At 52.5% G+C, this 24704-nt stretch overlaps 1 protein-coding gene across 11 annotated transcripts in view; it reads left to right on the top strand.

The window, feature by feature from the left end:
- Positions 1 to 21806, top strand: part of C28H10orf71 (chromosome 28 C10orf71 homolog) — a 51655-nt gene extending 29849 nt beyond the window's left edge. For 6 of the 11 annotated variants that reach the window (XM_086381605.1, XM_086381601.1, XM_086381602.1 and 3 more), the window contains one exon: positions 16688 to 21806. In XM_086381605.1, coding sequence (XP_086237731.1) covers positions 16832 to 21136 — 4305 coding nt within the window. In that variant the 5' untranslated portion in view covers positions 16688 to 16831 and the 3' untranslated portion in view covers positions 21137 to 21806. Of the gene's footprint in view, positions 1 to 12286; positions 12390 to 16687 lie in introns of all 11 variants that reach the window. The other 5 variants (XM_086381600.1, XM_086381596.1, XM_086381597.1 and 2 more) reach the window with 1 other exon arrangement.
- Positions 21807 to 24704: the final 2898 nt, after the last annotated feature.

Here is a 24704-nt window from a genome sequence, read left to right as displayed (position 1 = left end):
CTGCATATGCACAGCCTGCCCAGAGCCAGGTCTAGAGCCAGGCAGACACAGCCCAGACGGGTCATTGACCCGCATGCACCCCAAGTGGCCCAAGAGCATAGGACTCACCAGCACAACCTCCCAGAAAGAGGTCCAACCTCCAGTCGCTCGAGGCCTAGGGCAGCAGAATTCCAAGTGTGGTCCCAAGTGTCCCTGGATGCTCTAGCCCTGCCCCAACATCCTGAGAGAGCATCTCTGGGGTGGGCCCAGAACTCTGTTTAACAAGCCCTCCAGGGCATTCTGAGAAGCAAGGGCCACTGTCTTATGAAAGAGGAGAAGAGATTCCTTGTTTATCTCAGCAAGGAGAATTCCAAGAAACTGACTTTTTCCACTTCAACTCAAGTCATTGTTTTAAATAATCCTGTCTGTCTAAAGAGCACTATTCAATTTTTTTAGAAGGATTGCCTGGATGGTAAATTCTTTATCTCACCACTCTAAGCACTTCATAAGGAATTCTGTGAAAAACAGATGCTTGTCAGTTCTGTGACTGTGTCCCCAAAGCAGAGAAGTTCCCTTTCCTTCCCTGGAAGAGCTGGTCTCACAGCTGCCACATGGGTTGGAGAAAAGACAGCTGTCACTTACCAACCAGCCATTTCCGTTCTACGTCCTAGCCTCCAGCAGGAAATGAGGAGAAGGCCAGGGACAGTGGGGCTCTGATGTGTTTGTGGGGTTGGGGAGGGGTTAGAGATTCCCAAGGGCTCTGTGGGACACCCCTCCCCCAGCCCAGATACTCATATTCCTGACACTTCAGGGGCAGGATGCTGGATGCTGGATGCTGGATGCTCCTACGGGATGGCCGTGTCCAGCAGGTGCCTTCTCTAGCTTTACTAAAGCATATGCTCTCTGGTGGGGAGAGGAGGTGCTACAAGAAAGACCTCCACCCCTTCCTACCCTGTGGGGACACCATGGCAGAGGGAGACACCCACCCCGTAACCTTTTCTACTTTGGCTGCTCAAGGAGGGCAAAACTGCTTGGCAGAGATTGGGGTCTGAATCCCAGCTCTGCCACTCCCTGGCTGTGTGATCTTGGGCAAGTTGCTCAGCCTCTCTGTTTCTTGGCTTCTACACCTCAGATTTCTTTGACACAGGTCCTATCTGACTTGGCCAGTGGTTGTGACCCCTGAGAAAGATGGTGGATGTGAACTTCATGGCAGTTAACAGGAGCTGGGTCAGCTGTGGTGGCTCTTGCAGCTCTGCTTCTCTGCCTTTGCCACCCAGCCCTGTGGCACCAATTTACAGATGGGGAAATGAAGTCTGCAGATGGTGAGGAGAGCCCTGTGCCTCTCTGCCCTCTTTGTGGTTCCAGGAGCTCTTCCTGGAGCTTCTTCTCTCTGCCCAAGCCTGGGACTCCCCTCAGGGCTGCTTTCCAGGGGTGTCCTCCCATATGGCCTGGCTCTCTTCCCAGGGGCTGGAGAGAGGATGGTTGCCTGAGGGACATCCCAATCCCAGCAAACCCACATGCCTCTTCCTCTGGGAGTCTCTGAAGCAGCCTCCTCTCTGAACAAGGCTCTCCAGAGTGGAGTTACAATTGCCCCTGTAACACCCACTTCATAGTCCATAGAGGCTTCCTCAAGGACCAGGCTGTACCTTCCCATCAGCCCCAAGGCTGAGGCTCAGATTGAGTGATTTGTCCAAAGTCTAACTGATTCCGCAGCTCTTAAGTGAACAGTCAGGTGTCCATCTACTGAAAGCCTTGCTGGGTGGCCTGCCAAAGCTGGACTCCCAGGTGGAAAGGGATGCCCAGGACAGAAGACGGGATAGAGTGACTTTGGGTCTTAAGATGAGCTCCAGGGAGCCCTGCGGGTGACAGCCAGGAGTGGGGGACTACAGGGTGCCCAGGAGTGGGGTGGGGTGGTGCCGAGCACAGTTTCTCGGCCTGAAGCAGAATCTCCTGGAGATGCCTCTTTAAATGTAGGATGCAGAGACCCTATCCCTCTCTAGCAGCCCCAGGTTCAAGCTCTGCACCACCAAGTATTAAATGTCTCTGGATTCAAGGTCTTCCTCTGTAAAAAAAGAAGCGTAATTTCTACTTTGCAGACTTGCTTCCTAATTACGTAATAAACAGGAAGCAATAATATAGTATATAAAGTGCCTATCTCATGCCAGGCCCTCTGTAAATGGGGGTTTCTTTTACTCATTCGTCCACTTGCTTAACAAATGAATGGCCCTCTGTTAGACCTAGGAGCTGTGCCGAACGAGGGAGGCAGCAGTGAAGCAGAAAGGCAAGGCCTGGCTCGTGGACCCAGCACCTGGTGGTCTTCTCCTCTCCCTAACAGTATGAATACGGTCAGACCCTAACAGTCCCTGTGTTTGGGCCTTGGATCTCTATTTCTCCATCCAAATGAGAACCTAGCATCACTATAAACAGGGCAACCCCAAACACAGCCTGATTAGGAATGATCAGATTCTGGTCTCAGTTCAGTTCAGTTCATTTCAGTCGCTCAGTCCTGTCCAACTCTTTGCGGGACAGTTTAAAAAAAAAAAAAAAACCACTACAGACTATAACTGATTATTGAGCCCTCAAATCACTTACTATGTTGCACCTAGATTTTTTTTTTTTTTCTAAATGAACGACTACTATGGAATAGGATGAAAATATCAGAGTGGTCCATGTAAGCAAAGTAAGTTTGCTTCATGAATTTTCCTTGTTTTGTATTATATGTCTCAGCTGACTGTATGCTGTAATGTAGATGTATTTCTTGCTGTGTCTTGAGGGGAAAACGAGGGAAACCTCTGCTCCTGGAACATACGCAGAGAAAGACTGCACACATTCCCCGTTGCCCAGTAGCCTGCGTGTGGGTAAAGTGCACGGGAGGGCGGCTGGGGCTCACAGGGCTCAGGGGGCCTTCTTCTGTGCAGGCAGCCCCCCGGGCTGGGGGAGGACCCGGGCCTGGGGAGTCTGGTGGCTCTGAGCATCTCGAGCAGTGGCTGCCTCAGGGGCTAATTCCATGACCATTCCTTTCCTCAGCCCACTCCAGCGCAGGAAGCTGCACACACCCCCCGACCAGGGCTGGGGGCAGAACTGAAGTTGCTGTTTATTGTCCCAGTTGCACACGCGCAGGTAGAGGTGACGCTGCTTTGGAGCAGGACCTCGCCCTGGTCTCCAGCTCCTGCTGCCCAGAAGAGCCTAGTTTACTCCTATCTTATGTCACTTCCTACCGTTTCCAGAATACAGGACAGGATGTTCCTGGGAAAGGTGGAAGGAAGGGAGGGATGAACTTACAAAGGACGCTCCAAAGGCCTTACTAATGTTCTTCTCCTTTCTGTAAAGCAGTTCTCAGCCGGCAGTGATCTTGCCCCAGGGGCCTTGGCAAAGTCAGTGGTACAGAGGCTGAGAAGCCCTGTTATTAATACACAGATCATTAGCTCCATTTTACAGACAAGAAGCCTGAGGCTCACAGACTCCCTGTAAGTTAGCCAAGGTTGTAGTCAGCAAATGCAGGGTAGCAGTGGGATCTGGCCCAGATGCCAGATGGGCTCAGCATTTCAGTGGCCCCTGTATTTCTGAAAGAGCTTTATGCCCGCTTCTAGCAGCTCCCCTGCCCTGGCCTGGCAGTGGTGTGGCCCCTGGACTTTGGGTTGCATCTAGCAAGGAGGCCAGAGGGTCACTGGGCTGAGCATCAAAACCATTTCTACCAGTTTCGCGCTTCTCGTTTCTTAGCCTCTCATGGCTCCATCAACTCCCCTAAGGCCCCCTCTGGCAGTGGCTGGCACTGACCCCCCTCTCTGGGAAGGCATGAAGGAGGCAAGGGCAGAGTTGTTTAGGCTCAGGTCTCTTCTGCTCCTACTTTTACCTTTGATGGCAGCATAGTCACTCCTACAAAAGGTAAACTGGGGCACCTCTGAGCTCACAAGAGAGCCCAGTCCCCTCATCCAAGGAGCATCTGGCCACCAAGGCTGGTCCCCCAGTGTCTGCAGAGAGCTCTTAGTGGAGCCGTGCCAAAAAGCCGGCCAGTGCTGGACCTGAGCTCCTTCCCGTGGAGGGGAGGGTACAAAGACTGCACTGACCAGGAGGCTTAAGGAGTGATTCTCAGCAATGCCAGCCATCAGGAATGATCAGAAACAGTGCTTCTGTTAGCCTTTGTGGGGTGAGAGCCCTGCCTGAGGATATAAGAGCAACTGCAAATCCGATGGGAGCCTGCAGGATTCAGAGGCTCCACAAGCCCATGTTCATGCTTCATCCCAACTCTGCCTCAGATGCCAGGTCATAGCAGAAATCAGCCATGGAAAATCAGTCCATGCTACACAGCAGGGCTTTTGCCCCAGAGAGCAAAACATTGCTCTGCCCACCATGGCCACACAATCAGGAAACAGAAATGGAACTGAAAAGCAGGTTGCTGGAAGCCAGCCCATCACTTCATCGTTCTCCTCCTCTCCCTGCCTCTGCGCCTTGCCTCTCTGCTTACCTCCTACAACTAGATGGCCCCGGGTGTGTGACGCCAGGTACTGGCACCCTCCTGTCGTGGGGAGCGCTGGTTGGGTCAGACTCAATCTTCCCTGTGCCTCCAACTCCAGACATGGCCCCAGGTCTGGGCAATGCTCGGAGGTTCCTGAGGAAGCATCCCATCCAGACACAGTGGACCAGGGACCAAGGCTGGAAGCAGGAGTCAGGCTGCACTGAGTCCCAGAGAGAAAGCATCTCTGCTCCCCAGCTCTCTCCCAAGGGCAGGAGAACACCCACAGTGGCTGTGACCACAGGTCACAGCCAGCTCCTTGCACCTGGCAAGCCCAGGCGGGCTGGTTTCTTCAGTCACATCCCTGGGATCCCCTGGACTCCTACATGCTGCAGGGCTCCGAGGCCCCTGGCAAGCCCAGGCGGGCTGGTTTCTTCAGTCACATCCCTGGGATCCCCTGGACTCCTACATGCTGCAGGGCTCCGAGGCCCCTGGTGAGCCCAGGCGGGCTGGTTTCTTCAGTCACATCCCTGGGATCCCCTGGACTCCTACATGCTGCAGGGCTCTGAGGCCCCTGGCGAGCCCAGGAGGGCTGGTTTCTTCAGTCACATCCCTGGGATCCCCTGGACTCCTACGTGCTGCAGGGCTCCGAGGCCCCTGGCGAGCCCAGGCGCGCTGGTTTCTTCAGTCACATCCCTGGGATCCCCTGGACTCCTACGTGCTGCAGGGCTCCGAGGCCCCTGGCGAGCCCAGGCGGGCTGGTTTCTTCAGTCACATCCCTGGGATCCCCTGGACTCCTGCGTGCTGCAGGGCTCCGAGGCCCCTGGCGAGCCCAGGCGCGCTGGTTTCTTCAGTCACATCCCTGGGATCCCCTGGACTCCTGCGTGCTGCAGGGCTCCGAGCCCCTGTGCGTGTGATGTGATTCAGGAAGGATTTCTATGCATGCCAACTTGGCACTGCTGATGGGGCCCCCAGTGCCAACCAACCATGTTCCTGGGGTTGGATCAAGTGGGCCCTGTCCTCTCCCAGCACTTAGAAGCCTCAGGGTTTGTGTGAGAACCCTTGGTTTTCCCAGTCTAGCCCCTAGGTTGGGCTTATTTAAGCCAGGCTGGGCCAGGATGCAAGCAGAATCCCCTACCCTGGAGTGCCAAGAGCCACACCAGTGGAGCCAAATGGTCAAACCAAGTGTGCGATGACCTGTGTGCACATCAAAGGTGCATTTTTCATGGTTAAGAGGCACTGCCCAATGGAAACCGGTCCAAGGCCGTCTAAGTGCGGCCTAGCGCCATCCCTCGGTTCGTCCAGCTCTGCAAGGAGAGGGCGCAGGTCAGCCCTGCTGGGCTGGATCTCCAGCTCTAGAACCCAGAGGAGTGAACAAGGATTGAGTGGATGGATGTGGGAACAAGGTTCAAATGTGGCTTCTGAGAGTCCATGTCGACCTCTATTAGAATACAAATGATCTTGAAGTTTCTGATGTCCAAAAGTCCAGAGGAGTTATAAGAAGAGAGCGATCGTTGCATTGGGAACTAGCTAGGGAGGAATCATCAAAAGCCAGACTGCAGGGCCCTGGAGCCAAAGGCGGGTGTGATACAGCTCCAGCGATCTGTATGGGACAAGCTACCCAGGGAGCCTCAGTTCCAGTCATAAGGAAAAAAAGAGGACAGGGAGATGGCAGTAGCGGGCCTGCCACCCCGTAGACACTTGACACAGATCTACACCCCTTTTCCAACCAGGAAGTTGATTTTGCTATGTAAAACGTAGGACATAGACAAGGACGTTCCTCTGAAACAGGAAGACTGTTGAAAAATACACAGAGAGGTCAGGAGCTTGCCCCGAGAATGGCCAGCAGGGCATTGCCCAGTGTGAAGTGGTGGAGGCTATGTGTACAACATCTGTGATTCACAAGCTGGAGGAAGCCAACTGTCATGGTTCACTATACTGAACTGCTCCTCAAGGCAACCCCGAGTCAATGTCTCAGAAAACCACCCAGAAAGAAGATCGAGAAGAATCAATTCCAACCTGTTAGGGCCTCTGGGTGTGATAAAGCCAACCCCTGTCATTTCCACTGGCTTCCTACTTCCCCCTTTACTGAAAACTGAAAACACCATTCAATTAAGGTAATTAAATCCACCCAAAGAGCTCAAGCTCAAAAACCACACTACAGGCAAGTGGTCAAACCCAGCAGCCAAGCAAACCCCAGCGGCTTCCTGTGCAATCATGGGACGGACACAAGGAGAAGGGAAGGGCCTGCCTGGCAGCCGGAGAGCAACCCTCCCAGCTCTCAAGGACCAGAGCCTCCCCAGACAGGAGGGAGCCTGTGCCAACCCGCCGAATGGTCCCTTCTGCTCCTGTTGTTGTCATGAAAAACTGGGCTGTGAAGTTCTTAGGAGGTGAACAGAATGATAAACCATCCTTTTCTCCATGGATCCTCAATTCTCCCTTGAGCTCCAGTCCAGGAGCCGGGCCACGCCCTTCTGTGCCTGAGCCCAGTGATCAGAGGGGCCAGGGCTTCATGCTGGAGAAAGTGTGGGGTGGTCAGGCGGTGAACCCGAGCTGAATCCCAATCCCAGTTCTCTTTTTTACATGCTGTGACACTGAGCAGTATCTGTACCTCTTCGTGCCTTTCTTTCTCTGCCTAGAAAATGGTGCTGATAAAGACCTGTTGAACCCATTCCATCAGGGTCACAAGAATCAAACGTGATTATGGATCCCAGAGTGTGTCCTGAACTGCAGAGTAACACGCAGCGATGAGTCATCCCAGGATTGACTCACCGGACTGGCTTCCTCTGACTGTGATCCACTTTGGGTACTAAAAGCTGGTGAGGACCTCAGGTTGCCAGATGAAAAAACAAGACGTCCAGTGCAATTTGAATTTCAGATAAATACAGGGTACCTATTTTTAACATAAACATGGGATGATTAATTTTATAGAGAAATTTGACTAATATAAAGTATGGCCCAAATATAGGACATACTTATACTAAAATATGTTCATTGTTCTATCTGAAATTCAGATTTCTCTGAGTATTCTGCATTTTCAGTTTGCTCAATCTGGCAACCCAGCCATGCCAGACCACCAACTGAGACCTCCCTTGCCGCGTCTCGACTCCAAGCCCAGCCAGGCTGGGGTCCCAGGCCCTCTGTCACTCAGCAACGGTGCGACAGGGAGTATTCCGAAGCTCTGTTATCTCAGAACTCTCAGTGTGCAGCCACGTGGAGGAGTGAGGGGCTGGGGCCTGCCGGGGGGCAGTCTGCTGGGGTTCTGTGGACCCGCCACGGCCGCTAGCCCTGAGCAGCTGCGTGCGGCAGTCTGGACCAGGGTCTGTAGGGGGCGCCAGCAGGCTCCCTTTCCCTGGCCACTTCTGTCCTCAGAGCCTGGTGGGGTGTAAGGTGGGGCTGCCTGACCCGTCAGGCCTGGGCTGGCTGCCGGCCAGGAGTCCCGTGAGAGACCAGGAGAGCGTGAGGCACCGGAGCTTTCTACTGCCTTCCCAGGCCGCACACTCGCCGCAAACCTCTGTCATCACGTCCTTGTGGCCCAAGAAGTGTACTCAGCAGCAGCAGCTGAGAGCCTTGACGAATGGCCACCGTGACACAGGCACCCTGTCAGTCAGAGAGGAACCAGCCGGGGACCTCACCCCTGAGGAGCTCAGAGCTTGGTTGGGAAGATGGATTCATATCAGATAAAGTGGAATAATGCAGTGACTTTTTTTTTTTAAGAATTCTATAAGGAATAGGGGAAGAGAGGAGGAAGTGGTCAGGAACTGGTGAATGGGGAACACAGAGACACATTCCAGGCAGAGGGACTACCGCCCCAAGGAAGTAAGCCAGGACCAACCCCGAGGAAGTAAGCCCAGGGCACCGCAGGCCTGGCGGGAACGGGAGTGAGGGAACTGCTGGCTCGCCCGCCTAGAGGGCCTTGAATGTGAGACACTCGAGAAAGAACGAGAGAGAGAAAAAATGATATCTGTGCAAAATGACTTATTCCAGTCCACAGTAGTTCCGCAGCATCATTCAGGATGATGTGGGGAAAAGCATCACTTGAGAAAACATTTTGGAAGAGTCAGAATTTAGTAACAATCATGCAAAGGCTATTTCATTGCTCACGGTGAGAAAAAGCTGATTCATGGGGATGCTCCCACAGATCTGGCTTCTTTGACATATTTTAGTTCAAAAAGATGATCCTTGCAATGAAAAGAGGACGAAACACTTCTTCAAGTACAGTTCTCCCTGCCTCTGGCTGCAGCAGCAGTGCGTGCGCGCCCCCGTCTGCTCCATGCACGTCTTCTCTGTGGTTGTATCACCTCAGCCTTTGGCCCCTCCCTGAAGGCTGAACTGGAAAACCCCACTGATGCCTTCCTGCTGGGGACCCCATTTCCCCTTTTGTGCTCTGGTGCTTCGCAGGACCCATGCCCAGCGTCCAGCATCTGCAGATGGAGTGTTAGGAGAGCAGTTCTCAGAAGTCTGTCTAGGCTCCAGGGTTGCCTGTATAAGGGCAGATGCCAATGCTCCACCTGCTGACACCCAAAATTTAGGCATCGTCTCAGCTAATGACCATTTGCAATGTGTCTGTAATCAACACCACAGTTAACGTATGCAACAATCATTTTCTGGACGCTAACCCTCCAGAGAGATTCAAAACCGTTCCCCAATGTGGAGCACTGAGTGCGGTTAGAGACTCTGACAAACAGGAAAATGGCAAAGTCGTGAAGTCACTTATTTCTCCCTGATGTAAATGCTAGCATACATTCAGCCTGAAACTCAGCCCTAACTTCACTGGCATATGCCGTGGTGTGAGTGAACACCTGCCAGCCAGCCTGTGGGCCAGCATAAGGATGATCTGCTCAGCCTGCTTCCAGCTCCCACCACAGGCAGATTTTAAATCTTTTAGGGCTTGGAATCAAAAGGAAAAATTAAAGTCACCTGGGTTCAAATTCACTAATTTGAAATTTGTGATAATTCTAGAACTACTGGACTATAAGTCACTTTCAGTAATGTCCCACTAAGCCAGTCAGTAGTGCGAATAATATCATGACAGAAGCCGAGGGATTTGCTAATTTGTAAACAGATATTTCTGTGCTATGCACTGTGCCACAAGGGGAGATAGCCTGAGAGCCAGATAGACAGGGGCCCCTGCCACAGTGAGGCGTCCAGCCTGGCAGGAAAGACAAGCGTTCCACAGTCATCCAGTTAAATACGTAATTACAATTATAATAAGTACTTCAGAGGAGAGGGGTATAGCGTGGTGCGAAAGCAGACAGCAGAGAGACTTAGCCTGAGGAATCTGCCTTATTGAAGGGGCTTGTGAGGTGGGTTCTGAAGTATGCATAGGAGTTACGCAGTTAACAGGAGAAAGGTGGAGTCAAAGAACTCTAAGCAGAGGGAACAACCTGTGCAAAGACCCTGAGGCAGGAGGTAGCATGGCATATCAAAGAAGCTGGTAAAAGTCCAGGGTGGCTGGAAAGCCAAGCATGAAGAGAAAAATAGTCCAAGATAAGAATGGAAAGGGAGACTTGTTTAAGGAGATTGATTTTCCTTCTTTCAAACTGGGAAGTCATTAGGCAGTTCTAAACTAGAGGTTGACATGAACAGGTTTGTTCTTTAAAAGCTGCTTCTGGGAGTGGTGCAGAGAATGACAATGGGCTCCTGCCATCACCAAAGGGAGACATGACAGCAGCTGAGGCCACACAGGGACCATGGCGATGGGAATCATGTGCAGCGGGTAAGAGGCCTTTCAGAGATGAGACTTGTGGGACCTGGAAATGGCTCGGTTTAGGGAAGGCATGGAAGAGGGAGAGGGAGCAGTCACAGGGAGTCAGATTTCCGGGCCCCTCAAAGGAAGAACTGGCCTGTGGAAAGGTCGTGGGTTCCATATTAAGTGTGTGAGCCTATGGAGCTGTTCAGGGGACAGATGGAGACAGAGGCTGGGCCCAGACAGGTGACCTGGCCTGGACATGCCATCAATGCATGGAAGCTCGTGGCAACCACGAGTGTGGCTAAAATCCCCTGGTGAGCCCATCAAGGGAGAGGAGAAGAGGTCCCGGGGCCAGGTGCAGGGGAAATCCAACCGTCCAGGAGAGGAAGATAAGGGATGAACCATTAGGCTGAGATGTAAAGTATGTACATCTCCCAAATCAAGATGGGAGAGCTTCCCAGGAAGATAGTGGCCAACGGTCTTGATTGCACCTTAGAAGTTAAGTCAGATGAGGAGCCAAGTTCCCCCTTGGGCAATCCCTTGGGGAAGGGGAGACTAAAGGCAGAGTAAACGAGTCAAGGGAATAATAGGGGGTGAGGAGTCAGGAAGCATTCAAAAGAACAAATTGATTTTGAAGGCATAGACATAAATAGGAACTTACCACACCATGAATAAATATTCATTCTTGTTTCTATATATTCATCAAGGCAGATTCCAAGGCCTTGTTTACAGCATGATTTGAGAGTATGCTGTTTTGCCTCATTCGTGTTGCCTGAGGGAAACTGCACTCTTTCACCTGGAAAATGCTCTTATGAGCCAGACTTTTCAGCCACTGAGGTTGGCTTCCTTCAAACAGTCGAAAGCAGGGAGGAGGATGGTTTTGTGCTGGCCTCTGAAAAATGTGTTTCAGCAGCAATGACAGTGAGTCTGTGACCCCCAGCACGGAGCGATGGCTCCCTAAATGTCCACAGAATAAAGGGCAGCATGGCCTTCTGCACCTCTGTCTTGTCCATACGTGACATGCACTGATTTTACCCTCATCCCGAAGTTGCACCCAGGGGAAGCTGCAGACAGGAGTGTGCTCTCTAGTTAGTGACACAAATCTGAGCTTTCCAAACCACCTTAAGACCCAAGGCCACGGGTCCTGCTCAATAGAACTTCTCTCTCTCTCTCTCTCGTTTCTTTTCTGTGTCTGCTAGCCCTCCATCAAAATTCAAATTGAAGACACCCAATTCAGAGCATTGCCACAAACATTTATCCGACTTCTGTGTTGGTATGTTTGGTACATGAGAGCAAATAAGACTCCCTTCCTGGACTCATGGAATTTTCTAACTGAGGAGCGAATGAAGCAACCATCATTCCTACGACACATGGGTTATGATGGGTGACAGTATGGCATGAGCTATGGAAAAGGTGAACCCAGAGCGTGGTCAGGACACGAAGGACGGCCTCAGTGTCAGGGAGGGCGCTAGCCAGATAGTGAGCAGCACAAAGTGCCTCTGGGCATCTCCAAAGACATGCGCTCCGCAAAGTTGAGCTATCATGATTATTAATATTATTAATAAACCACTGCAGACTGGATGAATATCCAGGAGCTACAAGATGAGGACAGGCTTCTGGAAGCCCTGGTGGTCTGCGTTTTTAGTGTGCACAGTGAATTTATTTTAACTAGTTCACACTTCACTCTGAATACTCTTAAAATCCTCCTGGGCAGCTTTTGGGTTCTTTTAGCTGTCAAAACAGATATCCAAATCTTCTGCCAACAATGAATTGAACACTTCTTCCTTGTGAGTGGATTCAAGTTCAACCACTCTAGTTCTCTTTACTGCAAAACCTGAGTTATTAATTCACAGGGGAAAAGGGACTTTGGGCCAATGTAACTAGCAAAAAGTGATTCACAACTAAGCCAGTCATATTAAAAATCCCAAAGGCTTGAAGCAGGTTCCTTAAGGTTTCTTGGGCCAGACACAAATTCATGATCACTGGAAGGGATATAAAACCACCTTGCCTATATTTGGAATTTTGTTGAGTTCAAATGTGAAATTAAAACTAAAATTGAAAGCCAATTGTATTACTGACATTTAAAGGTATCTTTTGCACTGAATACCTGCTTGGTTTTTTGGCCTGAGGGGTTCCAACAAGATCACTTTTCTTCTCTCTAGATGGGTAGCAATGTCAGCAAACGTCAGCGTGAAAAGAAGTTTTAAAACTACAGTTCCTAAAACGCAACAAGGCAGGCACCTGCAGCTCCCACTCCTGTAGCAGGTACGGAACTAATCCAAGAGCCGGGCCCTGGACACCTCTTCAGTTTGAGTTACTCTGCTGAAGGTTCCACCGGGTATCTGGGAGATTAGCGGGTGGGAGTGGGGAAGCTGAAGCCAACTTTATGATCATCCCATTGAACCCAGGTCAGTCAAGTAAGAGTGCAAGAAAGTATCTGAATGAAGCCAGCAAGAGGGACGTCTCTCTTCTTCCTGAGGCAGAAGGAATGTGGTTATTTTCTGAATACTCTAAATACCAGTGATCAGCTTTCGTTAACTGTTTGGAATTCTGACACAAACCCTAGATCATTTTGGGTTTTTTGGTCACATGCAATAGAAACAGAAACTAGACAAATAAATCAGAAACAGATAAGTACTAAAAGGAAATAGGAACCCTTGTAGACTCAAGGTGAAGGCTGAAGTTCCAAGCTGGGAAAGGACACAAAGAAGGTGCTGCCGCTGACAAAGATGGGCAGGGAGGCTTCATCCTTACATCGCTCCAGGAGAAAGCGTGCCATAGGCTGCCTTGGGTCTCACATGCACCCTTAGCTCTGAGAGGTCTCTGCAGGCTCCTTGACTTTCAGCCCCATGAAGACTGAAGGCCAAGAGTGGAGGAAACTTCCCAAAAGGTATCACGTGTTCTTGCTCAAAGGAGGGGATGGAAGATGAGTGTTTAAAAAATAATAAGTATCTGCTAGTAGTAGGTGGTATTTAATTGACTGGGGGTGTTTATTTAACTCTAAGATTCTAATTTGGATCCCCAAGTATCCTATTTCCGTGCTATTGTGGAAGTAGAGAAAGCCCAATGTTACTGAGTTCAGTCTTATTGAGGTCAAAACCCCAGCATTCAGGATACCAGAAGACTCCCTGACTCTATTGTTAAGACCTCAAGATACAGAAAACTTGACTTACAGTGGCTGAAGCCACGGAGGGCCCCTAACTCACCCCAATAACACAGATTCCAGAGGAGGGGGTGGTTCTGGCCCAGGCTCACAGCCCTGCAGTGTCATCAAGGACTCAGGAATGTTCTTTTGTGTACCAGGTGGTCCTCAGCAAATTGACCTTGAGTCAGCATTGTTTCTCCCTCAGGGTTGCAAAGTGAACACCTCAGTGTTACAAGTTGAACTGTGTGTGTGCGCGCGCGCGCGTGTGTGTGTGTGTGTGTGTGTGAGCGCGCACTCAGTTGCTCAGTGCTGTCCAACACTCTGCAATCCCATGGACTGTAGCCTATCAGGCTCGTCTGTCCATGAAATTCTCCAGTCAAGAATACTGGAGTGGGTTGCTCTTTCCTAGTCCAGGGGATCAAACGAATACAGTTTCAGGCTTCTCGTGTGCAATAAAGCGAGAAGAAAGGGCACCAAGAGAGCGGAGACGATGGGGATCGTTCCTTTGATCAGAAAGGCAATCATTTCCCCAGACATCAGAATGCTTCCAACCCCTGTGGTCAGGAGTAGCTGTGTGGGGGTCTGAGATCATGAGCATTAGCTTCTGCAGGTTTTTGAGCCAAAGTACACAAGGGAACAGGGGATGGGGATGGGGTGAGGTAGGCCAGGTGAGGGGGCTAGGCTGCAGCTCTCCCCTTTCAAGTGCCTCCTAAACGGCACTTACTATTCTTTCTGGGGAGCAAGAGCGCAGATTTTCAAGGCACATAAGGACAGTCTTTTCCAGGGCCAGTCAGTGGCGCCTCATCAGCTCATCCAGTTTACTAGAACTTGAGGTCCTTTGCTTTCTCTGGCAGCCCCAACTCAGCCCTTTCATTCATAAAAAGAAGTCAGCCTGTCCACAAATCAGCATTAGAAGCCTACCAGAGTGCTGTGGTCCAGAGACAGGAGGAGAAACCTCCGAGGAAGGCCGGCCTCTGGGATCAGATCAGTGCGGCCGGCATGGTGGCATCGGCCATAGTGGGACACCCTGTAGGTGGCCTTCTCTGAGGAGCCAGGATGGGACTTGGGACTCCCGACCTGCGGCCCTGCCACCCTGGTGGAGCATCTTCATCCTCCATCCCTAGCAGACCTGTTCAGGCCCCGTGCTTACTGTGCAGGCCGGCCAGGCTAGCAGGGTGTGCCGCCTCTCCAGCCTCCTCTGCTAACATGAGTGGGGAGGCTGTGTGAGTGTATCACCTGGCAGCTGAGGCTCACAGCACCCTGCTGGAAGTTCACTGTCCAAATGCCCCCCACTGGAGCTCAGTCTAGGGTCCATACCTGGTATTTTATCTAACGTTTGACATACTCGCCCCGGCCCTGGCCAGGCCTGCTCTAGGCTTCGGAGGTATGTACCCCTGGTAGTGATCAGGCTCCCCGTCAGGAAGCAGCATCCTCGCGAAGAATCCAGGAGGGAATGCAATGAACCACCTCACGCATGTTAGGATGGCTACTGTAAAAAAAAACAACCACATCATCGACTCAGTGGACGTGAGTTTGAGCAAACTCCAGGAGAGAGTGAAGGACAGGGAAGCCTGGCGTGCTGCAGTCCATGGAGTCGCAAAGAGCGGGACATAACTGAGTGACTGAACAACCGCAACCACAACTATCAGGGAAAAAAAACAAAACAGAAATTGGAAAAAAAACAGAAATTGGAACTCCTGCGCACTGTTGGCAGGTGTACAAAATGACACAGCTCATGTGGAAAATAGTATAAAGACTCCTCAAAAAATTAAAACTAGAACGACCATGTGGCCCATCGATTCCATCTCTGAGTATGTGCCCCCCAAAACTGAAAGCAGGATCTTGAACAGACATTCAGACACCCGTGTTCATAGCAGCATTATTCACAACAGCCAAAAAGTGGAAGCAAACTCGGTGTCGACTGACAGATGAATGGATAAACAAAATGTGACATATGCATACAATGCAACGTTATCTTAAAAAGGAAGGAAATTCTGACACATGTTACAGCATGGATGACCCTTGAGGATATGATGCTAAGTGAATAAATTGGTCACAAAAAGATAAATGCTGTCCGATTCCCCTCAAATTAGGTACCTTAGAGTAGTCAAATTCGTGGATACAGATAAAAGAATGGTAGTTTCTAGGGGTTTGGGGAGAAGAGAATGGGGGTTATTATTCAGTGGGTACGGAGTTCAGTTTGCAAGATGAGAAAGTTCTGCAGATGGATGGTGGTGGTGACTGCACAACAGTATGAAAGCACGTAATACTATTGAAGCGCACACTTACAATGGTTAAGAGTGAACTCTGTGTCCTGTGTACGTCACCACAATTTTAAAAGGAAGGAGAATGTAATGAAGGGGCTATAACAGAGGTGGGGCAGAAAGGGGGAGACCCCAGGAGGTGGAGTCATTCGGGAAGTGACAGCCGGGTAAGGGCAGCAAGGAGAATCAGAGCCCGGGGAGGGGCCGTAGTTAGAGAAGACTGCAGTACTGCCCGGACCCCAAGCACAGTCAGAGCAGGAAGCCAGCAGAGGGACGGAAATGCCTGGCCTGCTGGGTCCCCCTCAGTCCAGGCTCCTACCAGCACCTCCCGCTGGCCACATCCAAGGGCACGTTGGAGAGCCAAGGATCCCAGGCTGTAGGGTCTGTGCCCGCTTGGGGTGGCTCTGGGACCAGGGCAGTCAGCAAGCAGACAGTCTAGCGGCTCCTGAGCACCTGGTTCTTATAGGCTAAGCAGAGGCTGGTCAAGAAAGAAGTACATTTTATTTTAGATTGTGCTCAGGACCACAGAGGAAATAAACCAGGCACTGTGACAGGCGGCGAGGAGGAAACATGGAATGCCAGGGAAGTTCTCTGCAAAAATGACACATCTGCACTTGAGGCACTGTATTAGTCAGGGTTCTCCAGAGGAACAGAACCAATACACACATATACACATGCATAAATGCACACACACACACACACACACATATCCTATTATTTATATATATACACACACACACACACACACATGTGTATATATGTATGTATATGCACATGGAGGGAGAAGGAGCTTACTGTAAGGAACTGGCTCGTGTCGCGATGGGCTGGCAAGCCTACTGTCTGCAGGCAGCCAACACGCTGGACCCCGAGGGGGAGCTGATGTTGCAAGTGCAGTCCAAAGCCTAGAAGTAGGATTGCCTACTGCTCAGGGCTTCTCAGCCTTGTGGACAAGGCCCACTCACATTGTGGGCCTTTAAAGCAGTATAAAATGCTTCACTGGCATTTGGCCAAAACCTGGGCATCGTGGTCCAGCCAGGCTGACACGTAAAATCAACCATCACGGGCACCCTTGCCCACCCACAGCGGCGTGTCATCTTATATGATGCCACTAAGTTGGGTATCATATTCATACCCTGCACTTCTTTCCTTTGCAGAGAAAAAGAAATTCCCACTTTGCAATTGCATCTGATCATCAGGAAGCTCTAGTTTTGTGGGAAGAGAGCTGCATCCAACCCTTCTGAAATCATCCCCAGAGGCACCCACTGGCTGACGGGGACAGGCTTGCTGGCTGGCGGACGATGCAGGGGAGCAAGAAGTGCATGGACGGCTTCAGCGACTCCTCAAGCATTGGCAGCGTGCTGGACGATGCAGACAAGGAGGTGAGCAGCCTCACGGACCGCGCGTTCCGGAGCTTGTGCATCTCAGAGGACGCATCCTTCCATGACTCTGACCTGGCCCTGTCCCCGGATATCACCCGCCAGGTGTTTGGGAATTTTCACCAGGGGACGGTGAGCCACACACACAGGAAAAGCGGCATCTGGAGTCAGTTACCATCCCAAGGCACTGAGCATGCAGGCTGGGCGGCCACATTCCAACAGCTGCCCAAGTATGTTCAAGGGGAGGAAAAGTACCCCAAAAGCAGCTCCCCACTGACACCAGCCCAGAGGCGACTGGAAGTGCCAGTTTCTGGCCTGAGGAGCAGCAACAAGCCTATTTCCAAAGTGTCATCTCTGATCAAATCTTTCGACAGGACCGAGAGCCAGCGCTGTGACAGCGGGCCTCCTACCAGCAAGCCCCCAGCTCTCAAAAATCCCCCCAAATTTGCCCCTCTTCCAGAAAGTGGCGTCAACTTCTGCTTCGATTCTGCCTTTCTGACTGTCAGGAGGGTGCCTGCCGAAGTCTCCAGCACCCATCAGGCCAGCCACCAGCCTGGCCGGAAGCACGGGGAGCAGGAAGCCCCCAAGAATCCCGAAATGGCCAGTCATGGCCCCAACAGCTTCCTCCCAACATCTGAACATGCAGCCAATTCATTCGAGCCAAAGTTCCCCTCTCCTGCCCACAAGGCGGCCACCAGTGAGCCTGGAAGGGGCCAGGAGTGGGCTCGCAAAGGGACCTTTCTCCATAGTGAGAACAGTGCTTTTGAGTCATGGAATGCCCACCAGCCGAGGCTACCCGAGAGAAAGGATGCTGCTGACGCTGTCCCAGAAAGCAAGGCTCTCAAGCGTTATGAGGACACGCCCTTGTTAAGAGAGCCCCCGGCTTCTGAGCAAAAAACCTCCCCCTGCCATGTCCGGGCCAACTGCAGTCAGGAAGAGAACAAGATGGCTGCAGGGACTCTCTCCACATCTGGAACCTGGGTGTCGAGGGATTTGGGAGCCCAGATATTTGCTATGGAAGAAAAAGCTTCCAGCTCACAGGCTGACCCTCCTCCATTGAAACCGACCCATGCCCCCTGGAGGAAACCAAAGCCTGGCAAGGGAGGGAAAGACAATCTACAAGATGCTTCGGAAGAGAAGAAACAGACGAACTGGAGAGGCCCAGCCTTGTATACAAAGCACAATCCCCAGGTGCAGTTTCCAGAAAAGGATGCTCTTGATATGCCTGTGGAGCCCCACGAGCATTACGATCCTCCTTTCAACATCAGTAAGCTTCTGACCCCTGTCATACCCACCAAACAGGTCCTGGAGTCGTCTGACAGCCAGCCAGCGGAGATAACCCCTACACCCCCAGGACAGCTAAATGGATACCAAGAGAAGGATCCCAGTGATTGTCAGTCCCGGGACAGCTACAAATCTAAAGCCCCCAGCCTGCTGTTCAACCTCAAAGATGTGCGGAAGCGTGTGAAAAGCACATACAGTCCCTCGCCTCTCATGAAAGGCCCAGATGAGAAAACCAGAGGCAACCAAGAATCCCTGAGCAACGGCGGACTCCTTCCCAATGGGCTCGAGGAAAACCCTCCAGATGAGTTCTCTAAGGAGACACCAGATGACAGCCCTTCTGTGCCACTCACCAGTACCCAGAAGGACCCCAAAGCTGACCCTGATGCAGCCTCTGCAGACACCTACCTAACTCCCACCTCACCATCAATTATCACCAAAGCCCCCTTCTGTGTCAATGGCGAGGCTGCCAACAGGAACAACTATGAGAAGGATGATACCAATGGAGAATCAGAGATGCATGATGCCAGGCCCAGCTGGCGTTCAGACTCCAGGCAACGCCTCCGCAGGAAACATCTGTCCCTGAAGCTTTGCAGCGAAGACCCTGAGGCAGGGAAGGCTGCAGAGACCCCAAAGACCTCCGGCCTAGAGAATGGATTCTTGAGATCCATCTCTCAAGAGACAGAACCCGAGAGACAGGCAGGACTTCAGAATCCAAACTTCAACCCGAAATTCTCCCCAGGGCCCCTTTCTCCCGAGGAGGAAGATGTGTTTTATAGCGACAGCCAGTCTGATTTTATGCCAGGCCTCAAAAGTAAGGCCAAATTCAGCACCAGCTCTTCGGATCAGTCCTTTGCCTCGTTTGAGGATCAGCAGAAGACGTGGTTCGCGGAGACCCAGCAGGAAGACGGCAGGAACAACATGAATGCAGGTGACGGTTGGAAGGATGAGCAGGAGAAAGTGATGGAGGAAGATGAGCTAGAGTATGGTGCCGTGAGTAATGGGAATGCGTGCGTGGAGGAGCACAGCAAGCGGGAATCCTTGCCAGAAGAAGAAAGTTTGCCAGGAGGTAGCCCCAGGAAGGCGCCGAGGGAGGAAGCTGATTTCAGACGTACTGGGACCGGGGGAAGTAAGTCAGATACAGCTCTGCCACATGCCAGAGGCCTCGCCCCTTCACCAGGTTCCACTTCAAACAAGCACATACTCTTCGCAATTAAAGACAACACGCTGAGGGCCACCCCCGTGATCAAACCCATCATGCTGCCCCTCTTGAGGTCCGTGTCCTCGGAGTCCCCACTGGGCAGTGGCCACAAAGAAGAAGAACTGCCAAGGTCAGGCTGGGGCGGGGATGCTGGTCTCTGTGCCGCTGAGAGCCAGGAAATGCCCAGCACGCTGACACCCACCAGTGCCCGGGGCACACACGTGAAGGGGGTGGCCTGTGAGGGGCTGGAGGACCAAGAGAGGGTGCCCAGCGCCACCAGGTCGGAGGCCTCCCAGGCAGCCCCAAAGTGGCATGTTCCATCTTCTCCACTCACAGGAGAGGGCCAGGGGATGAAGCCACCCCAAAAGGCCACACAGAAAGTTACGGTGAACAACGGCAAGAGCGGTTCAACAGACCCGGTGAAGCTGGACGCTCCAAGGTGCATCCCTACCATAACTTTGCCGGAAGATGACCCAGAAGACCAGCTACCCCCACAGCAGCTGGGAGCTTTTTGGGAAGAGCAGGTGCAAGGCTTCAATAGTCACTTTTTATCTACTCCCAGAGCAGGGCCCCCGGGGAGAAGATGGGTCACCGGTGAGCTGGCGGCTTCCCCCAATGCCAGCTCCCTGGAGGAGAACAGTGCGTGCTCCCCTGCTGCCAGCAGCATTTGGGACGATGCTTCCCAGGCCCTTAGTGAGCCTGGTCTGCTGCCAGGGGAGCCTCCGCGCAGCAGCCCCTGGGCCAGCCCCAGCCCTGGCAGGGTGGCCCGGAGGGAAGACCTGACGCATGCCCTTGCGTGGGAGCCTGGCTCCGACCCCCAGCTGGAGCCATCAGCCGAAGACCTCAGGACGCTTTCTCCAAGAGGCTCACTGCTGGACGTGGCCACCAGCTCGGCTAGCCTCCTGGAGAAGCCAGAGCCTCCTGCTCAGCTGGAGAGGGCGGCTGGCAAGCCACCTGCAGTCCCGCCCAAAACAGAGAAGGCCCTGCGGCGGGCAAAGAAGCTGGCAAGCAAGAGGAGAAAGATCGACCAGCCACAGGAGAAGCATGGAGAACGCCGGGAAGAAAAGCTGAACCCTGAGGACTCAGAGCGACGGCCGCTGTCCCCCGGAGAGAGGCCCCGCCCCAGGCTCCCCGTGGTCCGCGCCCTGCCCCCTCCCGCGCACCGCCACTCGGTGTCAGCCCTTTCAGAGCCAGTCCAGAGGAGGCCTGGGGGGCCCCAGTCGCTTACACCCCAGCCCCCTTACCCTGCCACCCAGAAGGTCCTCCAGGACCCCCAGTCTGGAGAGTACTTTGTCTTCGATCTGCCGCTCCAGGTGAAAATCAAGACCTTCTATGACCCAGAGACAGGCAAATACGTCAAGGTCTCCATCCCATCCTCTGAGGGGGCCTCCCCTGAGCCAACCCCGCCGGACGCCCTTGCTGCCCCCTACGTGCTGTACCCCGGCTTCCGGCCCCTGCCCGTGACGGCTCTGATGCCCCTGCGCTGCTCCTCTCAGCTCTCTGCCCCCACCTTCCTAAGGCAGCGCCCTCACACCGCCGAGGCAGCCGGCCTCAGGCCCCAGAGCGTCCACGAGGTGGGCCTGCAGCTGGCCTCTGCGGCTCCCAGCAACCCCACCCAGCCCTCTGCAGGCCAGCGCCCCGAGGGGCCCCCCCAGAGTGCAGGGCAGGAGGGGGGAGATGCTCCAAGCCTGGGCATCATCCCCACCAACGACCTAGAGGACTTTGCCACAGAAGGCATTTCTTGAGCATCGTAGTGGACAAACCAGCCCCCGGCCCCACAACAAAACCAGAAAAGCTACTTCCCTCTCCCCCTGAACAATCACACACACACATACACACATCAACTCATACTCAGCCATTTGAGATCCCTAAAATTTGTGAGGAAGCTGGGATCCTGAGCAAACCCAACCTGAGGGGCTCGCCTCCCTGGGAGGGCGCTGCTCTGCTCACATAAAGAGTCCCTTCAGAGCTCCTGGATCCCGGACCCACTCCTCTTCCTTTCTCCCTCCCTCCCTGCCTCCCTGTCCTTCTCCCCTGACCCTGGCACCCATGTGTATCCGGCCTGATTCCTAACAAGCCTTCCCTTCAGCATCCCATCCACTCCTCCTCAAGGGCCGGCTCACAGCCTGAGCACAGCTAAGGCCCCCAGAAACGCTGTACCCCGCTGAGCCCTGGCTGGCAACACACCGCCCAGCACATCCCCTTCTAGGTCAGGTCATACAGGGCCCACCCCACCCTCGCTCAGACCCAGCAGCTCTTCCGGCTCACCTTAGGGGGGAAATGGCTGAGAAGCAACCCAAGGCAATCTTGCAGAAATATTTATTTGAATAGAATGGGTTTTCTTTACTGAAGAAACTTTCCTCTGAAGGCTATTTTCTGATCTTCTGGTAAAAAGTGAAACAAGTTTGCAGATGAGGTGTTGTCCCTGGACTCTTATCTTTCTTCTGTGGCAGAGACGGGTCTGTGCTGGTGAGTAAACAGTCATGCCCTCCAGGTTTTCCATCATGATTGGGCAGCTACCCAGGGTCTCCACTCGGAGCAGAGTGGCCTCAGCACTCACCCACCACAGTCCCGGTGTCCCTGCCTTCTCGGGCCAGGCTCTCCCCCTAGCACTGGGCAGCAAAGATGAGGGAGACCCTACCCGCCATCAAGGATGACTGGGACCCAAGTCAGGCCCTGACAGTCCCGATGTAATCACTGGTACCTGTGCCCTGTGCTCAAAAGGAGATCACACTCCTCCCGAGTCCCTCTGGGATTTGGAGGAAAGACTCTGAATCAATTCAGGGTAACAGGGTGCAGCAACCGCCTCTGCACCGCTGAGAGCAGTGAGGGTCTGTAAGCCGATGCCCACTGTGGACAACATGTTGGGAAAGAATCAGGCCAGCCTCATGGGCCTCTCCCTGGGGCTTCCACGGAAGCTTCTTAATTTTTGTGCTGTGGGAAAGACGGGGGCTAGAGTGCCTTCGTTCTCGTTTAGAAGGGGCAGCTGTCGGGACAGCTGTCAGGACAGCACTGCTCACGTCCCAGGGGACCACACAGACTGCATTGCCCTGGACCCTTTAGCAAACATGCCATTTCTAGGCTGGGAAGACGGGGAGGCCCCCAGCTCACCGTGTCCCAGACTCACACAGATACTGGGTCTTTAAACATATTCTGGGTTGTGATTTGGACTCAGAGTTTTATATACCTGCTTGTTTTCCACAAAAGTGCAATCACACCTGAATTTCATTGTGAAAATGCTCCACAAGCCCCCGGCCCCAGCCCAATGCCAGGAGCCTTGTCTACACCTGTGAGTCAGCTGGTTGGTTAGCCGGGAACTCAGGCAGGCCGTTGTCTGAGAAATCCGGTTCCCACGAGTCACTCACTGGGATGCCAGTGAAGAGAACCAAGTTGTAATCTTGGCTCTGCCAACAAATCACAAGCATGCTCTCACCTGTTTTCCGTCTTACTCAAACAGGAAAGATAGTATCTCATTTCAAAATTCTTAGGACCCAGGAAAAGAATTACCTAACAAGAGTCCCCCACTTAAAAAATAACCATAGTTACAGTAACCATGTCCCCACAAAGAAAAATGTACTTTATATAAGGAGAGTTCAAATTTGGGCACCGGGCTTCCCCAGTGGCTCAGTGGTAAAGAATCCTCCTGCAAAGCAGGAGATGTGCGAGATGCCGGTTTGATCCCTGCATTGAGAAGGTCCTCTAGCAGAGGGCACGGCAACCCACTCCAGTATTCCTGCCTGGAGACCCCCATGCACAGAGGAGACTGGCGGGCGACAGTCCGTAGGGTCAAAAGGGTTGGACACGACTGAAGCAACTGAACGCAGACACATGTTGGACTCCAGTCACTTTCTGGCCGAGGAGCAACGTGAGCAGGGCCATTGATGGAGCTGAAACCATAAAGATGGATGCTTGGAGATCAAGAGCAGCTCCCAGTCCTCTCTGCCCCTGTGGATGTAGAAGAGGAAAGCGTGTCTGTCCAAATGCAGCATCCACTCACAGATCTAGAGTAAGGATTCCTTCCTTGGGCATCTGGCCCCCCAGCAAGTCAGCTGGATGGAAGGCCTCCAGCACTCACAGCAAACGACCTAAGTTGCTTAGAAGCAGATAATGCCTCCAGAGACAGTGAGGACCAACTCATTTGCAGGTAGATTCCTTTCTGTTTCTGCGTGGGGTTGGGGGCAGTTACTGCTGCCTCCTTCCTTCCTCCCCCCATCCCTCACTCTTATCCTTTTTTATTCTTTTCTTTCCTCCCTCTCATTACATTTCCAGAGATCCTGCTCTGTGCCAGGTGCTTCACTGGGCACCAAAGATACCATGACAATGAGATCTGATCTCTGTGCCAGGGAATTCAAATCTGACAGAGAAGAAAGACAAGCCCACATGGTAAGGGATTTAGCACAGTGGTCTGAAGGGCATCTGGCTCAGCCTGGAGGGAAAAGGGGACTTTTGTGGGAATGACACCTGATCTGAGCCAGGAAGTACAAAGCAGTGCATCAGCTTATGAGGAAACAAGAATTTCCCCATCTTTGATCTATCAAACAAAGATAGACATATATTAAATACTAATCCATCTGTCTTGCCATATCAAAGTGTACTGGCTTAGCTAGTTGTTCAGGGCTTCCCTGGTGGCTCAGACGGTAAAGCATCTGCCTGCAATGTGGAGACCCAGGTTCGATTCCTAGGTCGGGAAGATCACCTGGAGAAGAAAATGGCAATCCACTCCAGCACTCTTGCCTGGACAATCCCATGGACGGAGGAGCCTGATAGGCTACAGTCCACGGGGTCGCAAAGAGTCGGACACGACTGAGCAACTTCACTTTCATTTTAGCTAGTTGTTCACTAGCATTTCTAATCAGCACGAGCACAGAACCAAGTGTAGCCTGGTAGAATAGACCTTTGCTGATATAGTTGGATGGCATCGCCGACTTGATGGACATGAGTTTGAGTAAACGCCAGGAGTTGGTGATGGACAGGGAAGCCTGGTGTGGTGCAGTCCATGGGGTCACAGAGAGTAGGACACGACTGAGCAACTGAACTGAACTGATACGTTCATCAGCTTCTGAACTGACGCTTTGCTCACCTGAGTTGCCCAGAAAAAGCGCTATTTCTCCCAATCTGTTTACTAGCATAGTGGTGAGAATGGTGAACATGCTTACGGAAGCTGTAGGTAAAGGCCACGCCTGCGTCTTCCGTCTAGTGCGCTGCCCCTTTACGATGACGACGGCTCTTCCAGGCGTCTCCCAGGGAGGAACAAGAATGCGGAGCACTTTGAGTGAATGATCAAAGGTCCTAGGGCTCTTCAGTGGAGAATGA

Source organism: Bos grunniens, chromosome 28 (genome assembly GCF_055505025.1).
Source record: "Bos grunniens cultivar Pamir isolate PY7600 chromosome 28, Bosgru_T2T1.0, whole genome shotgun sequence".
Taxonomy (NCBI): Eukaryota; Metazoa; Chordata; class Mammalia; order Artiodactyla; family Bovidae; genus Bos; species Bos grunniens.
The sequence above is the reverse complement of the archived record's forward strand: the minus strand, read 5'-3'. Positions and strand labels throughout refer to the sequence as shown.